The sequence below is a fragment of the Ovis canadensis genome, chromosome 1 (genome assembly GCF_042477335.2).
Source record: "Ovis canadensis isolate MfBH-ARS-UI-01 breed Bighorn chromosome 1, ARS-UI_OviCan_v2, whole genome shotgun sequence".
NCBI classification, from domain to species: domain Eukaryota; kingdom Metazoa; phylum Chordata; class Mammalia; order Artiodactyla; family Bovidae; genus Ovis; species Ovis canadensis.
In genome coordinates, this window is record NC_091245.1 from 100907399 (window position 1) to 100930707 (window position 23309).

Below are 23309 nucleotides of genomic sequence, written 5' to 3' on the forward strand. Positions count from 1 at the left end.
CAGCACGCCAGACCTCCCTGTCCATCACCAACTCCCGAAATCCACCCAAACCCATGTCTATTGAGTCGGTGATGCCATCCAACAATCTCATCCTCTGCCATCCCCTTCTCCTCCGGCCCTCAATCTTTCCCAGCATCAAGGTCTTTTAAAATGAGTCAGCTCTTCGAATCAAGTGGCCAAAGTATTGGAGTTTCAGCTCCAACATCAGTCCTTCCAATGAACACTCAAGACTGATCTTCTTTAGGATGGACTGGTTGGATCTCCTTGCAGTCCAAGGGACTCTCAAGAGTCTTCTCCAACACCACAGTTCAAACGCATCAATTCTTCTGCACTCAGCTTTCTTTATAGTCCAACTCTCACATCCATACATGACCACTGGAAGAACCACAGCTTTCACTAGATGGACCTTTGTTGGCAAAGTAATGTCTCTGCTTTTTAATATGCTCTCTAGGTTGGTCATAACTTTCCTTCCAAGGAGTAAGTGTCTTTTAATTTCATGGCTGAAGTCACAACCTGCAGTGATCTTGCAGCCCCAAAAAATAAAGTCAGCTACTGTTTCCACTGTTTTCCCATCTATTTGCCATGAAGTGATGGGACCGGATGCCATGATCTTAGTTTTCTGAATGTTGAGCTTTAAGCCAACTTTTTCACTCTCCTCTTTCACTTTCATCAAGAGGCTCTTTAGTTCTTCTTCACTTTCTGTCATAAGGGTGGTGTCATCTGGGTATCTGATGTTATTGATATTTATCCCGGCAATTGTGTTTCCAGCTTGTACTTCATCCAGCCCAGTGTTTCTCATGATGTACTCTGCATAGAAGTTAAATAAGCAGGGTGACAACATACAGCCAGTCTGTTGTTCCATGTCCAGTTCTAACTGTTGCTTCCTGACCTGAATATAGGTTTCTCAAGAAGCAGGTCAGGTAGTCTGGTATTCCCATCTCTTTCAGAATTTTCCACAGTTTATCGTGATCCACACAGTGAAAGGCTTTGGCATAGTCAATAAAGCAGAAATAGATGTTTTTTCTGGAACTCTCTTGCTTTTTCCATGATCCAGTGGATGTTGGCAATTTGATCTCTTGGCTCCTCTGCCTTTTCTAAAACCAGCTTGAACATCTAGAAGTTCACGGTTCACATATGGCTTGGAGAATTTTGAGCATTACTTTACTAGCGTGTGAGATGAGTGCAATTGTGCGGTAGTTTGAGCATTCTTTGGCATTGCCTTTCTTTGGGATTGGAATGAAAATTGACCTTTACCAGTCCTGCGGCCACTGCTGAGTTTTCCAAATTTGATGGCATATTGAGTGCAACACTTTCACAGCATCATCTTTTAGGATTTGAAATGGCCCAACTGGAATTCCATCACCCCCACTAGCTTTGTTCCTAGTGATGGTTCCTAAGGCCCACTTGACTTCACATTCCAGGATGTCTGGCTCTAGGTGAGTGATCACACCATCGTGTTTATCTGGGTCGTGAAGATCTTTTTTGTATAGTTCTTCTGTGTATTCTTGTCACCTCTTCTTAATATCCTCTGCTTCTGTTAGGTCCATACCATTTCTGTCCTTTATTGAGCCCATCTTTGCAAGAAATGTTCCCTTGGTATCTCTAATTTTCTTGAAGAGATCTCTAGTCTTTCCCATTCTATTGTTTTCCTCTATTTCTTTGCATTGATCGCTGTGGGCCCTAAATGTAACCATAACAGACCTTATTAGAGGGAGGCAGGAGGCTAAGTGAGGAGGAGCTGATGTATTGACGGAAGCCAAGATGGGGTGATGAGGCCAGGAACCAAGAAATGTCAGCAGCCTCTAGAAGGTAGAAGAGACAAGGAATGGACTCTTTCCACAGAGCCTCCAGAAGAAATCAGTCTTTCTGACACTTGATTTTGGGCCCCTTAGGACTCATTTTTGGCTTCTGGCCTCCAAAACTACAAGAGAATAAATCTGTGTTGTTTTAAGCCACTAAATCTGTGGTAATTTGTTAGTTTGAATGGGAAAATAATAAGACACTAGTTGTTTTTTTTTTAAATTTATGGGAAGGGAGATCTGAGTGTGATTAGGAACAGAGTGTGCAATACACTTGGAAGAAAGGTGGGAGGGAGGGAAGGAAGATAGTAGAGGAGAAAAAAAGGCTTCTGGAATGGGAGACTTGGTGTTCCACAGCAAACAGATTGTCCTCTTCATGAACCCCTTGACCAGCTTAACCCAGAGTTCCTCAGGGCATCTCTATCTGCACAAGTGTTACCAAAGGCCCCTAGACAGTGGTTGACCTCTCCTAGCCATGGACATCTAGAGAGCTCCCTGAGGCCACGCCAGGGCAGAAAGGGCCCAGGTTGATTCTGCTGTGGTCTGCAGCAGTGGCGAGTTCTTCTTGCGCTTCAGGACAGCTCACACCCAGACTGCGGCCAGAGTGCTGTACTTTTTCCCTTAAGGCTGCTGTAGAGAATTACTAGAGAGCTGGTGTCTTAAAACAATAGAAGTTTATATTCTCACAGTTCTGGAAGTCAGGAGTCTGAAAACAAAGTATCAGCAGAGCCAGCCTCTCTCCAGAGCTTCTAGGGGAGAACACTTTCTTGCTTTCTTGCCTCTTTCAGCTTCCAGTTTTCTGTTCCTTGACCTCTGGCAGTATAACTCCAGTTTCTGCCTTTGTCTTCCCATGACCCTCTTCCCTGAATCTCTGTGTCCAACTCTGCCTCTTCCTTTCACTTATCACATCCTCAATCCAGGATGATTTAATCTCAAGACCCTTAGTTATGTCTGCAAAGACTGAATTTCCAGATAAAGTCACATTCTGAGTTTGTGGGTGGACTTGAACATTTTGGGGGGACACAATTCAACCCACTATTGATGCTGAGTTCTGAGCTCTATGGACCTCTGGAAGCAGGCCCATGCTTCCCCTGGTTTCCCTCTCTAGGCCCATGAAGCTTTCACCTCCAAAAGGCCCTTAGTCAGTCACTTACACCTGAGTATTAAAGCCAAGAGTGAGAGTCTGCATTTTCACTAATGCTCCCTGTGTCCATGAGTGTGGAGGCTAGAGACAAGGCTGCATCTCCACTTGGGGAAGCCCAGGCTTGAGGGGCATTACAGGGAGATGTCTTTGGCCCTTGGCTAAAGGCCTCTGCTAACCAGGAGATGGCCTGAACTGTCTGGGCAACAGTAGATTGTTCCCCATACTCATTTGTCTGGGGAAAGCTAGAAGAGAAAAGACATAGAGCTAGAATAAGAGTTCAGGGTCTCAGTTTCAATATCTGTAAAACAGTGACAATAAATATATACACTTCATAGAATTACCATAGGAATAAAATGAGATAAATACAGTTAATGAGAAATACAGCAGTTTCAACATGGCAATGAATTAATAATTATTACTCAACATTATGATGAACACTAATTGATACAAGTCCTAAATATTCCCTTTGGCAACAGTACAATCATGTTGTAAAAAGACTAATATATGGGAAACAATTAGTACACTGTCTCATCTCTAGATGATTAGCATCTTGAGATTCTGCTAGACTGTGGCCAACATTAGGAATATTTGGGTTCCTGGGTGCCTTATGAATCACAAAAGCCATTCACTTATGTCCTTTCACTTGATTCCACAACAACCCAGGAAAGGAAGAAGAGGATTTGTTTGTTTTTCTTACAGAAAAGAAAATTTCTGGTGAAGATGAGATAGCTAGGAATGTGAGTCACCCAGCTAAAAAACGGCCAAGATGGAATTTGAATCTAAGTTTTGTATTTTACCTTTTTCTTAGTTTTTTGTATTAGAGTCAATGTTTCAGGGAAAAGTAATATACACAATAGCTACAAATAACATCAAAACCTGTACTGTAGGGGAGGAAAGCTAGTTTGCCCTTTTCAATTTTTAGGTGCAACCCCATAATAAAAGAGAGATTAACAAGAAAAAAGCAAACAGAAGTTTGCTAACATGTATAGCACCCCACTCCAGTACTCTTGCCTGGAAAATCCTATGGACGGAGGAGCCCGGTAGGCTGCAGTCCATGGGGTCGCTAAGAGTCAGATACGACTGAGCGACTTCACTTTCACTTTTCACTTTCCTGCACCGGAGAAGGAAATGGCAAGCCACTCCAGTGTTCTTGCCTGGAGAATCCCAGGGACAGGGGAGCCTGATGGGCTGCCGTCTATGGGGTCGCACAGAGTCGGACATGACTGAATTGACTTAGCAGCATACCTCATGTATACACAGTAAGTACACAGGAAAACAAAAAAATTGAGTAACACTCCAAGATGACTTAGAATTCAGACTTAAATATCATTCTTAATAGGGAAAGGGGATGGGAGATGTAGGTCTCTTAAGGGAGAATAAATGCCTTTGAGGGGAAAGGAATAGGCCATAGAATAGTAGATGGGAGGTATAATGAAAGTGAAAGTCACACAACTGTGTCCTATTCTTTGCGACCCCATAGATTGTAGCCCATCAGGCTCCTGTGTTGATGGAATTCTCCAGGCAAGAATATTGGAGTGGGTGGCCATTTCCTTCTCCAGGGGATCTTCCTGACACAGGGATCAAACCCAGATCTCCCACATTGGGGGCAGATTCTTTATCATCTAAGCCACCAGGGAGATGTGATAGTTTGTGACAAAGTTGGTCTGGGTATGGTCTCGACTTCTAGTCTCCTCTCCTGTGATGAGTCAATCTTTCCTATTCAGTGTAATTCCTGGGGGAGGGCATTTATGACAATCAAGTTTCTTTTGGAAAATCTGTTCTTAGGTAGCTAATGGGAGTTCAGAGAAAGTCAGCCTCTACATATCCTGTTTTGCAAGTGACTACAGCTCAAAATTATCAATATGCCAAAGTGGCATATTCTGGAGTGGAATTTTCTATGATCTTTCAGTACAGTAAAAGGGACCTCTCCTAACCTCAACCCCCAGTGAGAAACACTTTTACATTGCTTCTTAGTCACATTCACAAAAGAATATAAATTATAATAGCTTTCACAAAATGATATTTACTATTTGTGATATACTCTGATATTTTTCTCTTGTCTTCTTAAAAAGGGGGAGGAAAAAGGTGATCTCTGTCAAAAAACAATTTCATAACCCACTAATAAGTTACAACTCATAGCTAGAAAAACAGTGGCTAGAGGACACTACAAAGGATAAAGTAAAACTCATCTTACTTATGTTTTAAAGTCAATATTTTTCTGAAACATGCCTTCTGAATTTCTCTATTCTTGTACACACAAGCTGATGCCTGTCTTTGTGGGGAAGTGATACCCATGTGAATAGCAAGAGTGGAAGGCCTATTGTGGAGGATGACAAACAGAAATGCAGACTGAGCTTCGTGGGAGCTGAGAGGGAAAGGTCAATTCCAGGTGAACAAACAAGGGAACCCATCCTGTAGGAGGTGATATTTGAGGTGGGTTCTCAAGAATAATTAGGATTTGAGACATGTTCAGATTGGGGGCTAAGGAAGGTGGTGTAATCCAGGCAGAAGGGACAGTGAAAACAAACGAACATGTAGCACAGACAAAGGGCAATAAGAAGTGAGCTTTTCATGCTGGAGACATTAAGGACCAGTTTCAGGGACCTCAAATGCCAAATTAGGGTTAGGCTAGGTTTACATAAGGAAATGAACAATGATGTTTATAACAGCATTTTTGTGACGACGGGGAATTGGAGCAAATGTGGGTGCTTTTCACTGGGAGAGAGGGGGATAAAGTGTGCTGTTCGTACTTCTTGAAGTTTAATGCAATACTTCAGCCAACAGAGTGCACATTTATATCACAACATGTATAGCAAAGAGAGATGCAGATGTTTTGTGGGAGTAGAGAGGCAAAGGTCAATGTTTAAAATATAGGTTAGAAAGGGAGAAGATAAAAAATAGAATAAAATATAAAACACAATGCCACTTACATACATTCTGAGAAAGTAGACATTCGCTAGGACTGAGAAAGTAAAAAATCTGTTTTGCCATTCATCAGGCTGGGATAATCTAGTCACAGAATGAGAGGAAACACAAGTCCCAAGGACATATAACTGTAGCTACAAAGAATCAGAATCCCCTTCTTTGTGTGACCACAGCTTTCTTATTCACTGAGAAACCATGTTCTCTTAAAAACTTTTTCTGTGTGAAATCTTATCAGTAAGAATGAAATATCCTCTTCCTGTCCAGAGGACCTAAATCACTCTGACACAGAGAAGCAGCCTTGGTTTTCAACCCAGGTTGTTTACTTGCTAAGTTGTGTCAGCTCTTTTGTGACCCCATAGCCTGCCAGACTCCTCTGTCCATGGGATTTCTCAGGCAATAATACTGGAAGGAGTTGCCATTTCCTTCTCCAGGATATCTTCTCCACCCGGGGATTGAACCCAAGTCTCTTGTGCCTCCTGCATTGGCAGGCAGATTCTTCACCACTGAGCCATCAGGGACTAGATAATAATTATTTATAAAATAAGTAGATACAGATTTTCAATCACCCATATTAAATGAATGATTAAACCTAGTCTCCCTAGTCACAGGGATAGTCTTTCAGCTAAAGGTCAATTTTGCAACCTGAACAGGGCTGCCCCTCAGGCTTACTCTCTATGCCACAGTCACTGATTAGGCATATTGTGATCAATGTTAGCCTCCCTTTTAAAGGACCAAAATTATCCAGACCATATTGTGCAACCAAATATGGCTAAGAATTGCTGATAGAGTTTTAAATTTCTTACTTTCATTTTTTTTTTCTTTTGAAGGCCAAACTATAGCAATAAGGCAGGCCACTGGAGGTTTGTGAGCAGGTAGGTGACAAGGTCAGGTCTGTGCTATAGACTACTACTCTAGTCACAGGACATAAAATGGATTAGAGAGGTTTTGAGCCTAGGATAACAAAAGTGAAACCCTAATACTTTGTCCTACTCGAACAGAATAGGTATTTGTGTATATGTCTTATCCCCCTTCTGAATTCCTTCCCATTTGAAAGCAGAAATTTTACTGTGGAACCATCATGACACAAAGTTGGAATGCATTAAAAAGCAGAGGAAGGTGGCTTCCCTGGCAGCCCGGTGGTTAAGACTCCATGCTTTCACTGGAGTGGGCACAAGTTCCATCCCTAATTGGGGAACTAAGATCTCACTTGCCATGCGGAGAAGCCAAGGGGGGAAAAACAAATAAGGTGGAGAAAGGACTGGAAACAACACAACTATCCATCAAGTGACTGAAATTATCAGTTGTGGCCATAAAATGGAATACAACTCACCAATACAAAGGAATGAACATGCACCTAAATATGAATGAATCTTACGCTGAGTGAAAGCAGCCAGATACAAATGATACCCATTGTATGATACAAACTGTCTGTAATGATATAAAGCAAACTGGTGGTTCCCTGAGGACAGGAACAGAGCCAAAGGAGGACACTGATGAAGTGGGCAGGAGGGCAGAATTATAAAAGGAGCATGAAGAAACCTTTTGTGGAGGTTGGGGGGAAGGGGGAATGAATATGTCCCTTATGTTGATTGTAGTGATGTTTTCATGGGTATATATGTATGTCTAAACTTAACAAATTGTATTTTAAACATGTACAGTTTATTGTATGCCAATTACCGCAGTAAACCGTTTCTTTCTGTTACTATTTTTAAAGAAGAGATAAAGGTAGAGAAATTAATTGAGAGGTGTCACTTGGGGTGGAAGATTATGGCTTTGGCTTGAAAGCAAGCTCTGGCCAAGCCAGAAAGAAAGAGCAGTACAGTATGGTCCTGGGAAACAGCAAATGGGTTTAGGGGAAGGCGACTAGAGCAGAAAACCTGTTATGTACAGCAGTAGGAGATAGAGCTGTGAAAGAAGGAAGAGGCAGATTATGGAGGGCCTTGGAGATCAAACTTTTTTAAAGTGTACATTGGGTTGTAGTTCTACCACTTACTTCCGAAATGATCCTGGACAAGTTATTTAACTTCTCTGAGATTCAATTTCCTTACTTATAAAGTAAGGACAGAACCTATCTTAAGTGGTGGCTGTGAAGATTAAATGAGGCAATGCATGTAAACCACTCAGCAGAGGACAAGGTAAACAGTTAAGTGCTCAGTAAGTAGAAGCAAGTATTATTATAACAAGTATTGTTATTAGCTCTAACTTGGGCTTCCCTCGTGGCTCAGCTGGTAAAGAATCTATCTGCAATTGGAAGACCTGGTTTGATCCCTGAGTTGGGAAGATCCCCTGGAGAAGGAAATGGCAACCCACTCCGGTATTCTGGCCTGGAGAATTCCACCAACTGTATAGTCCACGGGGTCGCAAAGAGTCAGACACGACTGAGCAACTTTCACTTCACTAAGCAAATGTAGAGAAATGTTTGAGAAGGAGAAAGAAGAGATCAAAGAGGTTCTTTAGGAGAATAAATCTCACTGTCAATAATCACCTCCCCTCCAGAGTTAAAATATCAACTCTAACACTTCTTTCCCCTTCCTCACTTTATAACTTCCTTCCTAGTAAACACCATGCCCAGGAGGAGCCCACAACCAGTAACCAAAGCTCTCTTATCTTAGTAAAAGTATTTCAGCTGGTGAGCCCTATGACTATGGGGCCAAACTAAACAGAGTTGAGCCATGGCCTCTGCAAAATGAGATTCCTCCACACAGACTTTCAGCCACCACGTCCACCACAGAGGTATACCCACGGTGCATCCTGAAATTAAAGTAGGTGATATTTCTCTTTATTTTAATTTTAAAGCATAAGTATTTCCCCCCAGATACAGGTTTTTGGTGTAGGGATCTCACTTTCTCAAGTCCCTTAAACACTGAACTAAGAGTTTATTCTTTGAGAGTTTCTGAGGAGAAGCCTTTCTATGCCTCAGTTTACTCACCTGTAAAGTGGGAGACAATAATGGTAACTATTTCATAAAGTTCTTGTGAGGATTAAATGAGTCAATACATGTGAAGGATCTAGAACAACAGCTGACAGACACATACTAAGTACTCTACAGGTATTTTCTAAAGTTTGTTAATAACTTTATTTTTTCTATTTTATTTATAGTGCTTCTTGTTTGGTTTCATTTTATGCTCATGCACTTTCCAATTACTAAGCATTAATAGTGTCCTCCTAACGGACTATTTCAGCCCCACTACCCTTCTGGAGTAGAAGCAGATGTGGCTAATGGTTATAAATATTCACCTTCCAGGTCAGAGGCACTCAAACATCTCTATACATTTGCTTAGACCCAGTAGTGATTTTATCTACTTCATTTAGTTAGAAAACATATTACAGATAAAAGAATGCAGCCAAGCTTTTAAATTAACTGGTAAATTTATTAACAATAGCATATACATACATTTGAAAACACGTATGTTAAGAAACATTAAGATTTATTCAGTCTCTGATAATGTCTGGAGTCCATTTGGATTCATGAAACCCCTGCAATCAACTCCAGGACCCCTTATCCAAAAGCAGAGTTGAATAACTGATCAGACCATCAGTACCATTATCAGCAGAATCAAGGCTTGGACAGAAAAATACAACATTCCATAATTACAATGAAATAAAGCTGAAATGCAACCGTCCTTGCATTTGAGGGTACAGAGGTGGACAATGTTAGCTGCATGCCCAGTGGACCACTCACTCTCAACCTCATTTTTAAAGAAATATTAACATTCTCTACTTTTTTTTCTCTCTCTGGGATATTCCTTGGATCAGGGATCGAACCTGTGTCTTCTGCACTGGCAGGCGGATTCTTTACCAGAGCCACCAGGGAAGCCCCAACCTTGTCTATTTTATAGGGTCTCCTGAACAGCAAATGAAACTGTGAATGTAAATGAAAAGTTCATCTCAATGGGGAACAAATGATCAGGATGGAAGGAGGGTGTCATAAATGAAGAAAGGAAAAGGATCTTCCAGTGAGCAATGTTCTAAATTTAATGAAAATCCAAAAGATTAGACCAAACTGAAAAGCATAAAGGAAGGACTTAAAACTGCCACCTCCTCCTTAGCACACACGCACAAATACAGCCCTCCTCCCAGCTGTTGCCCTGAGGTGACCATAGCCAACTTGGGAAAGGAGCTCCAAAACATTTCCATTTTCATGTCTTCACATACATCTAACGGAAATGAACCGCACCCATCCATCCATCCATGAAGGCTATTTTTAAAAGAAGAGGGACAGAAAAATGAATTCAATACTAATTCAGTAAGTACTTAACCGTCCACTGTGTGCCAAGCACTGGTTGGCGGGGACGATATAGAGGAAAACCAAACCAATAAAGTTTCCGTTAAGGTCTTGAGGAAAATGGTAAACAAGAAAAAAAAAAAACAACTATTAATAGCAAAACAATTTCTGACAGCTGCTAGGAAGAAAATAAAATAGTGAGGGACCAGAGGCAGGAAGGAGAGACACAACTTCCCGAAGGTGTCTGAGAGGTGACGTTTGAGACCAGACTAAAATGACTAGTGCCTTCCGGTGACTTGACGCCGAAATATTCCGAGAAAAGAGAATTAAAAGCAAAAATGATCCACAAACCAAGAAATAACAGGAATTTCACAGCGCCAAAGTGAGCGGCGCAAACCAGAACCTATGAATTCCGGAGCGGCGGGAGAGTTTGAATATTCATGTCCAATCAGGGAAAGGCTGAGACCAGGCAGCGCGGGCTCAGTACGAAGTATCCCGAACCGCTGGTGTCCACAGGAAGCCACATCGCAAGGGCCTAATTCGTGATCCGGCACCCACGCAGCTGCCAAACTCGCAATTCTTCAGGGCTGTGATGCAGTGTTCGAAAGACCCGGGCTTGGTCGTGTCCTGGGGTCCTTTCTTAAATGTGGATAGCTGAAATCACTCACTTCGTTTTGGAACACCGGTGACACGTACCCAACAGAGCCACCAGGACACAAGTCTAGGAGCAGTCTCAGTATCCTAATTTAGAACTGACTCATACGAAAGCTAAGCAGCAGTGAGGGTTAAGACGCGCCCTAGATTCAAAAGCAAAGCCAGTCACGCGCCAGGAATCTCAAGTCATAAGGGCTTAAAAAGCTACGTGTGTCATCTTCTATTACTTTTAGCCAACTAGAGTAACTTACTTTGTGAGGAACTGAGGAGAAACAAGTGAACAAGGCTCTTTTCTGGTGATTAGGTGGGTGGCTCTGAAAAGAGCCTTTGGAAAATCAAGCGGCTTTGCGACTCGTGCGAGCGCCGCGTCCCAGCAGGGACTCACTTGGAGCTGGTGTACTTGGTGACCGCCTTGGTGCCCTCGGACACGGCATGCTTGGCCAGCTCGCCAGGCAGCAGCAGGCGCACGGCCGTCTGGATCTCCCGAGACGTGATGGTTGAGCGCTTGTTGTAATGCGCCAAGCGCGACGCTTCGCCCGCGATGCGCTCGAAGATGTCGTTGACAAATGAGTTCATGATGCCCATGGCCTTGGACGAAATACCGGTGTCTGGGTGCACCTGCTTCAGCACCTTGTACACGTAGATGGAATAGCTCTCCTTACGGCTGCGCTTGCGCTTCTTGCCGTCTTTCTTTTGGGCTTTGGTGACGGCTTTCTTGGAGCCCTTCTTGGGCGCGGGAGCGGATTTTGCCGGCTCAGGCATTGTGAAGCAACGCCGTTTGGCAAAAAAAGAGGTATGAGAATGGGCGGGCCTGATCCATTTATAACCACCGTATGCAAATTAAGGCTCCAAAAGTCTTACATTCCCATTGGTCCGTGGAGAGACCTTACGTTATCAGTAATAGCTACAGAATAACACCGACTCTTAACCTTATTGGCTGTTTCAGGAGCCAATTTGGGACCAATGAAAAGCTCGTTCCTGACCCCACCCCTCAGAAAACTTATAAAGGCTTTCCAATTGCTGAGCTTTCTTAAACATTTGCCGAGGGGCTTTGATCTTTAAGGGTACTACTGTTATCTTTAGTCATGTCTGGTCGCGGAAAGCAGGGAGGCAAGGCCCGCGCGAAGGCCAAGTCGCGTTCGTCCCGTGCAGGCTTGCAGTTCCCGGTAGGGCGAGTGCATCGCCTGCTGCGCAAAGGCAACTACGCTGAGCGGGTGGGGGCCGGCGCGCCCGTCTACATGGCGGCGGTTCTGGAGTATCTGACGGCCGAGATCCTGGAGCTTGCCGGCAACGCGGCGCGAGACAACAAAAAGACGCGCATCATTCCTCGTCACCTGCAGCTGGCCATCCGCAACGACGAAGAGCTGAACAAGCTGTTAGGCAAGGTTACCATCGCGCAAGGCGGCGTTTTGCCCAACATCCAGGCCGTTTTATTACCAAAGAAAACCGAAAGCCATAAAGCCAAAAGCAAATAAAGCCTTACAAAGTAAACCAAAGAACAAAGGCTCTTTTTAGAGCCACCCAAGTTTTCAAAAAAAGAGCTAATGCGCTATTTTGTGATCAGCCCTTTATTTTGACACTTTGGTGGTGGCTCTTAAAAGAGCCTTTGGGGTGAGTGGGGATGGTATCAAGCCTCTTAATTACTTATTCTTGCCAGGCTTGTGACTCTCCGTTTTTTTGGGCAATAAGACTGCCTGGATATTGGGTAAGACACCGCCCTGGGCAATAGTGACACCCCCGAGTAACTTGTTGAGCTCTTCATCATTTCTCACGGCCAGTTGCAAATGGCGAGGGATGATGCGCGTCTTCTTGTTGTCTCGGGCGGCGTTGCCCGCCAGCTCCAGGATTTCCGCGGTCAGGTACTCCAGCACTGCCGCCAAGTACACCGGTGCGCCGGCCCCCACCCTTTCGGCGTAGTTCCCTTTGCGCAGCAGGCGGTGCACTCGCCCTACAGGGAACTGAAGGCCAGCGCGGGATGAGCGCGACTTGGCCTTGGCCCGAGCTTTGCCTCCCTGCTTTCCGCGGCCTGACATTACTGCTAAAACTGCAGTTACAGCTTCTTTTTCAAGGAGAAGGATATGGCAAGGGTAACCAATTTGATGTAATTTATAAGAGCTACCGGGAGGGGTGAAGGGAAGTGGTTTGATTGGCTAAAAGCGGAGTCCGATCGAACAGCCAATAGGAAAGCGAAGAGCAGACTCTTCGTTTGCATCTTGGGCTACGAGGAAATGACGGCTTCTATAAGTACCTACCAATCGTTGTGAGCCATATTAAAGCCCTTTATTTGCATGCCAGGGTTTTTAAAGTGAAGGCTTTCAAGCAAAACGCTCTTCTGTTTTGCTTTATTTACTGAGCGGCAATTTTTTCCTAGGTTACGGGTGGTAGGTTTTTTCCGGTTTCCCAAAAAGGATTTTAAAGGGCTGCAGAGAGCCTTTAGCAGATGCAGTTACTCCCACTCAAGGGCCTTGGAACCTTAAATTACTAAGTTCCTCCTTTTCTGGCTCGTCAAAGCCAGACTACCTTAAAAAATACAAAACTACTGAGGCCTCTTCTTTTCTTTCAATTTAGTTGTTGCCTGCGGTGTGGCTTCGCCCCATCCCCACCCGTCTGTTCCTCAGACTCCGGTTTAATCGAGGGCATTTCCTCCTCAGAGGATCTTCCCGACCCAGAGATCGAATCCGGGTCTCCAGCATTGCAGGCAGGTGGATTCCTTACGGTCTGAGCCACCAGGGAAGCCCAGAATAGTATGTCATCCTCCTCTTGACCTCTAGGAGGCGTCCCAAACCGCCTTCAACTTGAAGGCGTCTTTCCCTTGGCATTCAAAATGTTGCCCTCCGTCTTTCCTCATTCTGCTGCTTTTCCCCCTGTCCGTGTTTAAATCCCAGTGTTAAGCTCGGCTCTGCCTCCGTATTCGCCCTTTCCGCACACTTCATTCTTCACTCTTCCCGAAGTCGTACCCAATTCAGTGCTTTCATCTAGTATTTGCTGCAGAAGCTCAGGCCTGTATACCTGTTAACTGGATACTTCAACCTGTCTGTCCCTATAACTCGACCTATCCAAAAGCAAACTCATCCAGTCACCTGCCACCACCTCCCCCCCCCCACCCCCCACCCCCCCCCACCCCCCCACCCCCCGCCAGCTCCCTTCTCTTTGTTCTTTCCCTGAATTGCTCCAACAGTCTGCCCGGTACCTGAGCTAACATCTACAGTTTCCTGCACCTTACAGCATATATTCATGAATATTCCTGAGTATTCATTGGCGGGACTGATGTTGAAGCTGAAAGTCTAATACTTCGGCCACCTGATGCAAAGAACTGACTCATTGGAAAAGACCCTGATGCTGGGAAAGGTTGAAGGCGGGAGGAGAAAGGGACTGCAGAGGATGAGATGGTTGTATGGTATCACCGACTCAATGGACATGAGTTTGAGTAAACTCCAGGAGCTGGCGATGGACAGGGAGGCCTGGCATGCTACAGTCCATGGGGTCGTGAAGAGTCGGACACGACTGAGCGACTTCACTTTCACTTTTCACTTTCATGCATTGGAGAAGGAAATGGCAACCCACTCTAGTATTCTGGCCTGGAGAATCTCAGGGACGAGGGAGCCTGGTGGGCTGCCGTCTATGGGGTCGATTTAGCAGGTCGATTTAATACCTAATACAATGTAAATGTCATGTAAATAGTTGTAAATAAAATGTAAAACTCTGTACATAGTTGCCAAAGCAGGGAAAATTCTAGTTTTGCTTTTTGAAACTTTCTGGATTTTTTTTTTTTTTTCAAATATCTTCCACCCACAGTTGGTTGAATCGTCAGATTCAGAACCCGTGGATACCGAAGGCCAACTGAAACTGTTTCACAAATAAGGAAACCAAGGCTTAGAGGAATTTAAGCACTTGCTGAAGGTCACACAGCCACTTACAAACACATGATTAGAACCAAGGTCAGTCTCGCTCAAAGTCTGTGCTCTTCATCCCTCCAAGCCCATTGCTTCACTAAGGAGATTACGGGCTTTATGAAGTCATTATGTCCAGCCTTGCTTCTTCCCTCTGTAACAGGGAAGAAGCTGGAGAAATAGTTTAGAAAAGAAGATGCTAATTCTCTAAGAGTATAGTTTTATTTGTTTATGAAAAAAAATGTTTATTAGCAGATGGGGAAACAGTGGAAACAGTGTCAGACTTTAATTTTTTGGGCTCCAAAATCACTGCAGATGGTGACTGCAGCCATGAAATTAAAAGATGCTTACTCCTTGGAAGGAAAGTTATGACCAACCTAGATAGCATATTGAAAAGCAGAGACATTACTTTGCCAACAAAGGTCCGTCTAGTCAAGGCTATGGTTTTTCCAGTGGTCATGTATGGATGTGAGAGTTGGACTGTGAAGAAAGCTGAGCGCCAAAGAATTGATGCTTTTGAACTGTGGTGTTGGAGAAGACTCTTGAGAGTCCCTTGGACTGCAAGGAGATCCAACCAGTCCATTCTAAAGGAGATCGGTCCTGAGTGTTCTTTGGAAGGAATGATGCTAAAGCTGAAAGTCCAGTACTTTGGCCACCTCATGCAAAGAGTTGACTCATTGGAAAAGACTCTGATGCTGGGAGGGATTGGGGGCAGGAGGAGAAGGGGACGACAGAGGATGACATGGCTGGATGGCATCACCGACTAGATGGACATGAGTTTGGTGGCTCAGACAGTAAAGCGTCTGCCAGTTCAATTCCTGGGTGGGGAAGATCCCCTGGAGAAGGAAATGGCAATCCACTCCAGCACTCTTGTCTGGAAAATCCCATGGACGGAGGAGCCTGATAGGCTACAGTCCATGGGGTCGCAAACAGTCGGACACGACTGAGCGACTTCACTCACTCACTCACTTGAGTGAACTCAGGGAGTTGGTGATGGACAGGGAGGCCTGACGTGCTGCAATTCATGGGGTCGCAAAGAGTCGGATACGACTGAGCGACTGAACTGAACTAAAGAGCCAGGTGGAAGGAATAAAGGACTCCTGATTTAAAGGTGACGAAGACATGGTTTCACCCTTGAAGTGGTCACAGAAAGGAAGTGAGACCAAGGTCAAAGCACAGGACAGAGTGCTTCAAGTCTATCAGCAGGACATGAACAAAGAGCTGTGGGTACACTGAGGCTATATATGTGGGAGTAGGGAGGCTTCATGAAAGGGGAGGTGATACCTCACGGAACCATGAGGAGGAGTTTGTGGGTCAAGAGGAGACGAAAGCATTCTAGCCAAAGGCAACTTCATGTGCAACGCAAGGAGCTGTGGGACGGCCTGGTTCATGTCATGAATGATGTGCAGCTCAGTATGGAGGGGGCTGAGGGTGGCATTGGGGAAAAGTGGAAAGGAGTATGGTTGGAATGATATATTGGAGCTCAAATGCACTAAATGTTTGATTAACTAGATTGCCTGGTTAGGAATTCAGTTGCTTTCGGTTAAAAATCCCAGCGGTGTTCAAGGGGATAAGATCCAGTCTATTTGTGAAGGTGTTTGGCTTTTACAAATGGCCTACTCTGTTACATATTTTAATGGCTCTAGTAAGAATGCTGGGAAAGGAACTCCAGGGAGCAATAGATAGTAATTGAGGCTGATGTAATTTGTAGGGTATTGGCCTATCTGGACTTATCTAATAAGGATTTATAGCTAGATGAAATCTAAAGTATTAAATCTAATTCCACCCCTCTTACATGCTCTGTAGCTCTCACTCTAACTCTCCAACTCTCCCTCCCTCTATAACAGGGAGGAAGCAAAGCTTGCTTCATGAAGCCCATAGTTTAGTTAGTGAAGTAGTGTGCTTGGAGGGGTGAAGAGCACAGACTTTGAGTGAGGCAGACCTTGGTTCTAATCATGTGTTTGTAAGTGGCTGTGTGACCTTCAGCAGCAAGTGCTTAAATTCCTCTGAGCCTTGGTTTACTTATTTGTGAAACAATTATAGTTGGCCTTCGGTCAACAAACCACTCTCCAGATGCTAGCTATCAACAGTAGACTGTGGTAGCCAGAGTAATAGAAGATAAAATAGAAGTTCATCAATTGAAGAAAAATAATATACCCTACCATAACAGAGTTGTTAGAATAAATGAGAATTAAATATAAGGAGCCTAGTACACAGCTGGAACCTGAGAGTCCAAAATGCTGGCTTAGGAGGCAGAATAACTTAATGGTTAAGAGTTCAAATTCTGCAGCCTGACTCCTGAGTTTGCTTACTAGATCTATGACCATAGACAAATTAATTAATTTATTATCTAACCTGGAAGGGTGTCTGCTTCCTCAAAATGATAAACCAAGAGTAATAACAGTAGCTACTTCATGGACTTGTTGCAAGAATTAAGAGTTCATTTAGAATAGTACCTGTCACCAACAAAGCATCCTCCCACAATTCCCCACCGCTGTCACTGGATTAGCAAATTACAAGGCACTCACCAAAAACAAGTGCTAAAGATTCCATCTCTTTAACCTCATTCTAATTGTTTTACTTCTCTCTCTAGCTCATTTCTTGTCTTCACTCAGATTATCTTTCACCAGACTACTGCTAAAGGCTCTTCTATTCTTCGCTTGCATTCTTTTCATTCCCCTAATATATTCACACACTAGCCAAAGTGATCTTCTAAAGAAAATCTTATTTTCTCACTTTATACCTTTTCCCAGGTGATTTCACTCCCCTCCTTCCCACTTTCCCACCTTCCCCCCACCACGCATGATCTCATTTCATCTTCAACAACTCTTGCATCTCAGATGCCAAAATTAATAAACAAAATCTTAATAAGAAACAGAATATTACATAGATTCAAACATCTCCTACAATTACAAATGGAAAATAAAAATTTTACATTTTTTTTCTGAGAGATACTTAAACAACTGATCAGAATTATCATTAACAATAGGACAAAGCGAATTATATGCCTCCTATATAGTTCAGTGAGAAGGATTCAATAACACTTCTGCAGTCTCCCTGCCAAAAGTGTATATCCTAAATCTGAATCAGAAAGAAACATTAGAGAAACCTAAGTTGAAGGATATTCAACAAAATAAATGGTCAGTGTGTGGGTGCTAAGTCACTTCAGTTGTGTCAGACTCTTTGCGATCCTATGGACTGTGGCCACCAGGCTCCTCTGTCCATGGAATTCTCCAGGCAAGAATACTGGAGTGGGTTGCCATGCCCTCCTCCAGGGGATTTTTCCCAGCCCAGGAATCAAACCCTGCGTTTCCTGCATTGGCAGGTGGGTTCTTTACCACTAGCACCACCTGAAAAGCGCAGATGGTCTGCACTCCTCAAAAATGCCAAAGTCATGAAAGACAAAGACTAAGGAATTAGTCCCAATTAAATGGAGGCCATAGAGACATAACAACTGAATACAGCACGTGAGCCTAGACTGGATCCTGGCCCAGTTTTTTGTGTGTTTTTTTTTTTTAATTCTATATAAAGAACATATGGGACAATGACAAATTTTCAGTAAAATCTGTAGTACTGTATCAATGTTAATTTCCCAAATTTGACAATTATACTGTAGCTATGTGAGAAAAAAAATGTTTACTAAGAATGTATTAGCAAATAAATATTAGAGCTCTTCAGAGAAACAGAACAAAAAAGATATATATGCAGAGAGTAATAGCAAACAAGCAAAAGAGAGAGAGAGATTTATTATAAGCAGTTGGCTCACATGATAATGGAGGCTGACAAGTCCCTAGATCTGCAGGGTGAGTCAGCAAGCTGGAAACCCAGGAGAGCTGATTGTGTAGTTACAGTTCAAGCCTGAAGGTCTGAGAACCAAGAGAAGCAGTTCTACAGTGCCAGTCAAAAGCTAACAAGCTGGAGACCCAGGAAGTGCCAGTGTTTCAGTTCAAGTCTGAAGACAGGTAAAAAGCCAATGTTCCAGTTCAAAGGCCATCAGGTAGGAAAGAACTCTTTTTCAGAGAGGGTTAGCCTTTTTGTTCTGTTCAGGCCTTTCACTGATTGGATGAGACCCAGCCACAACAGGGAGGGCAATTGGCTTTACTCAGTCTACCAATTTAAATCTCATCCAAAACCATCCAGAATAACATTTGCCCAAATATCTGGGCCCCCTGTGGCCCAGTCAAGTTGACACTTAAAATTAACCATTGCAAGTAGTTAGAGGTAAATGGGCTCTATCTCTGAAGCTTACTCTCCGATGGTTCAGAAAAAATTAGATATGTGTAGATACATAAGAAATAAAGCAATCATGATAAAATGTTAATATTTGGATAATGTGGGTATCAGGGTGAGCAGTATACAGAATTATTTGTACTATTTGTAGTTATTTGTAATTTCTGTAGCTCTGAAAGCACTTAAGAAAAAGTTAAAAATAAAATGCATACACACACAGAACCATATATCCAATATGACATCTCTTCTTAGATATCCTAAAGACACTACGAACTCAAGTCCAAAAAGAATTGGACACCTAGTCTCCCCCTTCCCCACCCTTCCAACCCTTCTTCCAAAATTCTGTATCTTAGGGAACAAATGCCATCCACCTTGATGCACAAAGCTGATGATTATCCTTCATACTTTCTCTCCCATATTTAGCCCATCACCACACTATGGGTTTTACCCTCCTAATGTATACCTTGTACCCCAATTTCTTTCCATCTCCACCTCCACTACCACCATGATCCAAGACATCAACATTCTCACCTAGACTGCTCCACTAACCTCCAAACTGGTCTTCCTGCTTGTGCCATTACCTCCTTTACAGTTCTCACACTGAAGCCAAGGAACTTTGCAAAATACAGATTTAAAGATGAGGTGAAGTCGCTCAGTCATGTCCGACTCTTTGCGACCCCATGGACTGTAGCCCACCAGGCTCCTCTGTCCATGGGATTCTCCAGGCAAGAATACTGGAGTGGGTTGCCACTCCAGTATTTAAAGATTTAAAGATGGCTAAATGCAATGCATGATCCTTGATTGACTTTCAAAAAATAAAGGCACTAATGAGACAACTGGGGAAATTTGAATATCAACTGTATCAACTATTAGATAATAGTATTGAACAAATGTTAAATGTCTTAGGTGTGGTAATGGTATTGTGGTTATATAGGAAAATGTTCTTGTCTTAGAAGATATATGCTGAAGTATACAGCAATGAAGTATAAAGATTTTTCAACTGTCAAATGATTCAACAAAAATGGTAAGTTTTTATTTTTATTATGTATACACATTCAAAGAGATTAAAAAGCAAATATGGAAAAATGTTAGTTAATACAGATGAAGGATAAATGGGGTGTTCAATTGCAATTGCAACCTTGCAATTGACATTATGTTAAAAAAATTTTTTTAGTGTTATAAGGGTATTGTTCTATTAGAGAATATCCCTCTTATTAGGAGGAGATATGTATTAGAGTACCTAGGGATGAAATGTCATGCTATCTGCAATTTATTTTCTGAAAAAGTATACAAATACATTTTTAAAGTATACAGGTATACATAAAGTACGTGTTCAGTCACTCAGCCATGTCCAACTCTTTGTTACCCTATGGACTGTAGACCACCAAGCTCCTCTGTCCACGGGATTATCCTGGTAAGAATACTGGAGTGGGTTGCCACTTCCTACTTCAGGGTAGCTTCCCCAGCCAGGGATCCAACCCCGAGTCTCTTGCATTTCCTTCATTAGCAGGTGGATTCTTTACCACTGGGCCACCGGGAAAGCCCCTATATATATATATATATATAAAACAAATGTAAAAAACAGTGAAAGGTAGAGGATGTTGTTTTGTATTATTCAATTTTTATGCACATTTTAAAATTTTCAATACTGAAGTAGGGGAGAATACATATATGGAGAAATCTATAAAATATTAGGAAACACAATAAAATACTGATTGAATTGATGAGTTATATATCTTTGGTAAAATCTCGGCCTGTTATATCCCTGCTGAAAACCTTCCCTAGCTTCCTACCTCTCCTAGGATAAAAACAAAACTGCCTAACAAGACCCACAAAGCCCAGCATGATGCCTCTTCTCCCCACAGCCTAGGGCACTGGCTCACTCACTTCCCATCCCCATCATCTCTGCCCTGGGATCTCCAATCATAACTAACTACACTCAAGGAACCACTCCCCCAAAGTGTCTCCTCCTGGCCTTTGCACGTGCAGCTACCACACTTATGAGGGACCGAGAAAGGGGTTTTAGTGTCCCTTCTAAGCTGCTCCCCTGTTTTCTCTGTTCTCCTCAAGCTCGATGACATGCCTCCTTAGTATCCTGCTTAGTGCCATCACAGATCTTAGCATGCAGTATTGCAATGGTCTGATCACTTGTCCATCTTCTCCAGTGTTCTGTAAGCTGGCTGAGGACAGGGCCTGTCTTACCTCCCCAGTCTCCAGGACTGGTCTAGCACACAATAATTATGTATTCGATAAAGGAAAGGGACTTCCATTTTCTTGTATATAAAAGTGTTGGGCTAGATCTACAAGATCTATTGGCAATAAAATGGATCAATCGCCAGTGTTCAGGAATTCTCGTTTTCTTCGCAACTCCTCAGGTTCAGAACTTCCTACGACCCCCAAGAGGGGCTTTCCCGGCTACTCAGCGTTAAAAGAATCTGCCTGCGCTGCGATGCGTAAGACTCAGCATACCTGGATCTTCCCTATAGCTCAGATGGTAAATAATCTGTCTGCAATGTAGGAGACCTGGATTCGATTCTTGGGTCAGGAAGATCCTCTGGGGAAGGGAATGGCAATCCACTACAGTATTCTTGCTTGGAGAATCCCATGGATAGAGGAGCCTGGCGAGCTACAGTTCATGGGGTCGCCAAGAGTCGGACACGACTGAGCAACAAACACTGCTACTGCTGCAGGAGACCTGGGTTCTATCCCTGGGAGGCGAAGATCTCCTGGAGAAGGGCAGAGCGACCCGCTCCAATAATGTAGCCTGGAGAATCCCATGGACAGAGGAACTTGGCGGGCTGCAGTCCTTAGGGACGAAGAGAGTCGAAAAGACACCACTCAAGTGACTGAGCATGCACGCACGGACGCACGCACGACCTCAAGAGACAGAGACTACAGTTCCCGTGAGCCCTCACCTGCCTGGTCTATCGCGTAGCGAGGACTCCATTTCCCAGAGTGCCTCTGGACGCGAGATCTGCATTCACCCGGCTAGTCAGGAGTTCCGTCCCAGAGGGGGAACTGCGGTAGCCAAGCCTGAGTGCGAGGTAGAAAGGGTCCAGTTTGGGGTTCAGGGAGGGGGCACAGGGACCGTGGCTCAACCAAAAGCCCGGAGTTGCACATACCCTACTGTTGGAACCTCCAGCTCATTCTTTGCGAATCCCCTTAGAAGCGCGGGCTCTCTCAGCTGCTCTCGGCGGAGGCCACAATCCCCCGACGTCACACAGAGGGAAGGGGCGGTGCCTCGCATCACGCTGTCTGGTGTCTAGACGCGCTCCCAGGGTGGACGTTGGCCTGAGGCGGGGGCTGGGGTGGTTGAGACGCTGGTACCAAGAGCGAGGCCCTGACCTTCACTGCTCCCGTCTTTGTCTCTGCCGTAGCCGATGCTGAGTGGGCAGCTGGTCGTACGCCTGTTCTCCATGGCCAGCCGCATCTGTATGTCCCGGGGCAGCGCGGGATCAGGGGTCATCGGCCCGGTCGAGGCTGCCATTCGCACGAAGTTGGAGCAGGCCCTGAACCCCGAAGTGCTGGAGCTGCGTAATGAGAGCGGCGGCCACGCGGTCCCACCGGGCAGTGAGACCCATTTCCGCGTGGCGGTGGTGAGCTCTCGCTTTGAGGGACTGAGCCCCCTACAAAGGCATAGGCTGGTCCATGCGGCGCTGTCAGAAGAGCTGGCTGGGCCAGTCCACGCCCTGGCCATACAGGCGCGGACCCCCGCCCAATGGAAGGAGAACCCTCAACTGGACACAAGCCCCCCCTGCCTAGGTGGGAGCAAGAAAAGTCGAAACTAACCCTGGACCTGGAGAGAGGGAGGACCGGGATTCAAGCGGGTTTCGTGAGAATAAACTACTGGGGCTTTCTTGCATTTAATACAGTCGTATTTGTTAGAAACGAGTAATGTAATATGCCCATTTAACCAGCATATGCGTATTCTCAGGAGAGAGTAATTCATTTCACATTAAGGTTAACCTAAGGAGAGGGGACAATCCCTACTATTCAGGAAAAGCTGCCCAGTTGTTTCATTTTAAATTGTGACTAAGGAATCGCCAGACTTGATATGTTACTAGTAATCCTGTACATTAAAAGATAAATTATCATATGAGGTGAATTGCAGTGGTGTTAATGGCCTGCTGTCAGTGCTACAAATGTTCTTCGGAAAAGAAAGATACTTGAAGCCTAGGCATAGTCAGAAAGTGTTTCGTTAAGCCAGAAAAGAGAGGAAATTTGCTGCCAACAGGAGAAAGAGCCCAAGCAAGGGCAAAGAAGCTGGATTGGGCAGAGTTATTGGACAAAACAGCAATTACGGTTGCGTTTGAACTTCAAACTTGGGGGATGTTTGGCTTGCTAACAACCTGTCCATTTCCAAAAGGATTTGCATTTCTCATGAGGAAAAAAAATCTTTAAAAAAACAAACGGTAAAGCAGTGAAAAGATTAGAAGCTAGGA

The 23309-nt window shown here is 44.0% G+C and overlaps 4 protein-coding genes across 7 annotated transcripts; 2 read left to right on the forward strand and 2 right to left on the reverse strand.

The window, feature by feature from the left end:
• Positions 1-9218: 9218 nt before the first annotated feature.
• H2BC21 (H2B clustered histone 21) lies at positions 9219-12424 on the reverse strand. Its single transcript, XM_069603489.1, has one exon. It carries the CDS (start codon positions 11507-11509, stop codon positions 11129-11131), a length of 381 nt encoding a protein of 126 aa, XP_069459590.1. The 5' UTR covers positions 11510-12424; the 3' UTR covers positions 9219-11128.
• Positions 9219-12780, reverse strand: H2AC21 (H2A clustered histone 21). Its single transcript, XM_069603461.1, has one exon. The coding sequence runs from the start codon at positions 12778-12780 to the stop codon at positions 12388-12390; it is 393 nt and encodes a 130-aa protein (XP_069459562.1). The 3' UTR covers positions 9219-12387.
• LOC138447492 (histone H2A type 2-C) lies at positions 11833-12272 on the forward strand. Its single transcript, XM_069603475.1, has one exon. It carries the CDS (start codon positions 11833-11835, stop codon positions 12220-12222), a length of 390 nt encoding a protein of 129 aa, XP_069459576.1. The 3' UTR covers positions 12223-12272.
• Positions 12781-14105: 1325 nt separating the features above from the next.
• BOLA1 (bolA family member 1) lies at positions 14106-22963 on the forward strand. 4 transcript variants are annotated; one of them, XM_069603514.1, is made up of 5 exons: positions 18501-18599; positions 19802-19891; positions 20182-20281; positions 21243-21911; positions 22245-22963. In XM_069603514.1, the coding sequence occupies exons 4-5, from the start codon at positions 21720-21722 to the stop codon at positions 22653-22655; spliced, it is 603 nt and encodes a 200-aa protein (XP_069459615.1). In that variant the 5' UTR covers positions 18501-18599; positions 19802-19891; positions 20182-20281; positions 21243-21719; the 3' UTR covers positions 22656-22963. The 4 variants fall into 4 exon arrangements, with proteins under 4 accessions (XP_069459606.1, XP_069459615.1, XP_069459634.1 ...); XM_069603505.1 differs by lacking the exons at positions 18501-18599; positions 20182-20281 and adding an exon at positions 14106-14685; XM_069603533.1 differs by lacking the exons at positions 18501-18599; positions 19802-19891 and having other exon boundaries at positions 20175-20281.
• Positions 22964-23309: the final 346 nt, after the last annotated feature.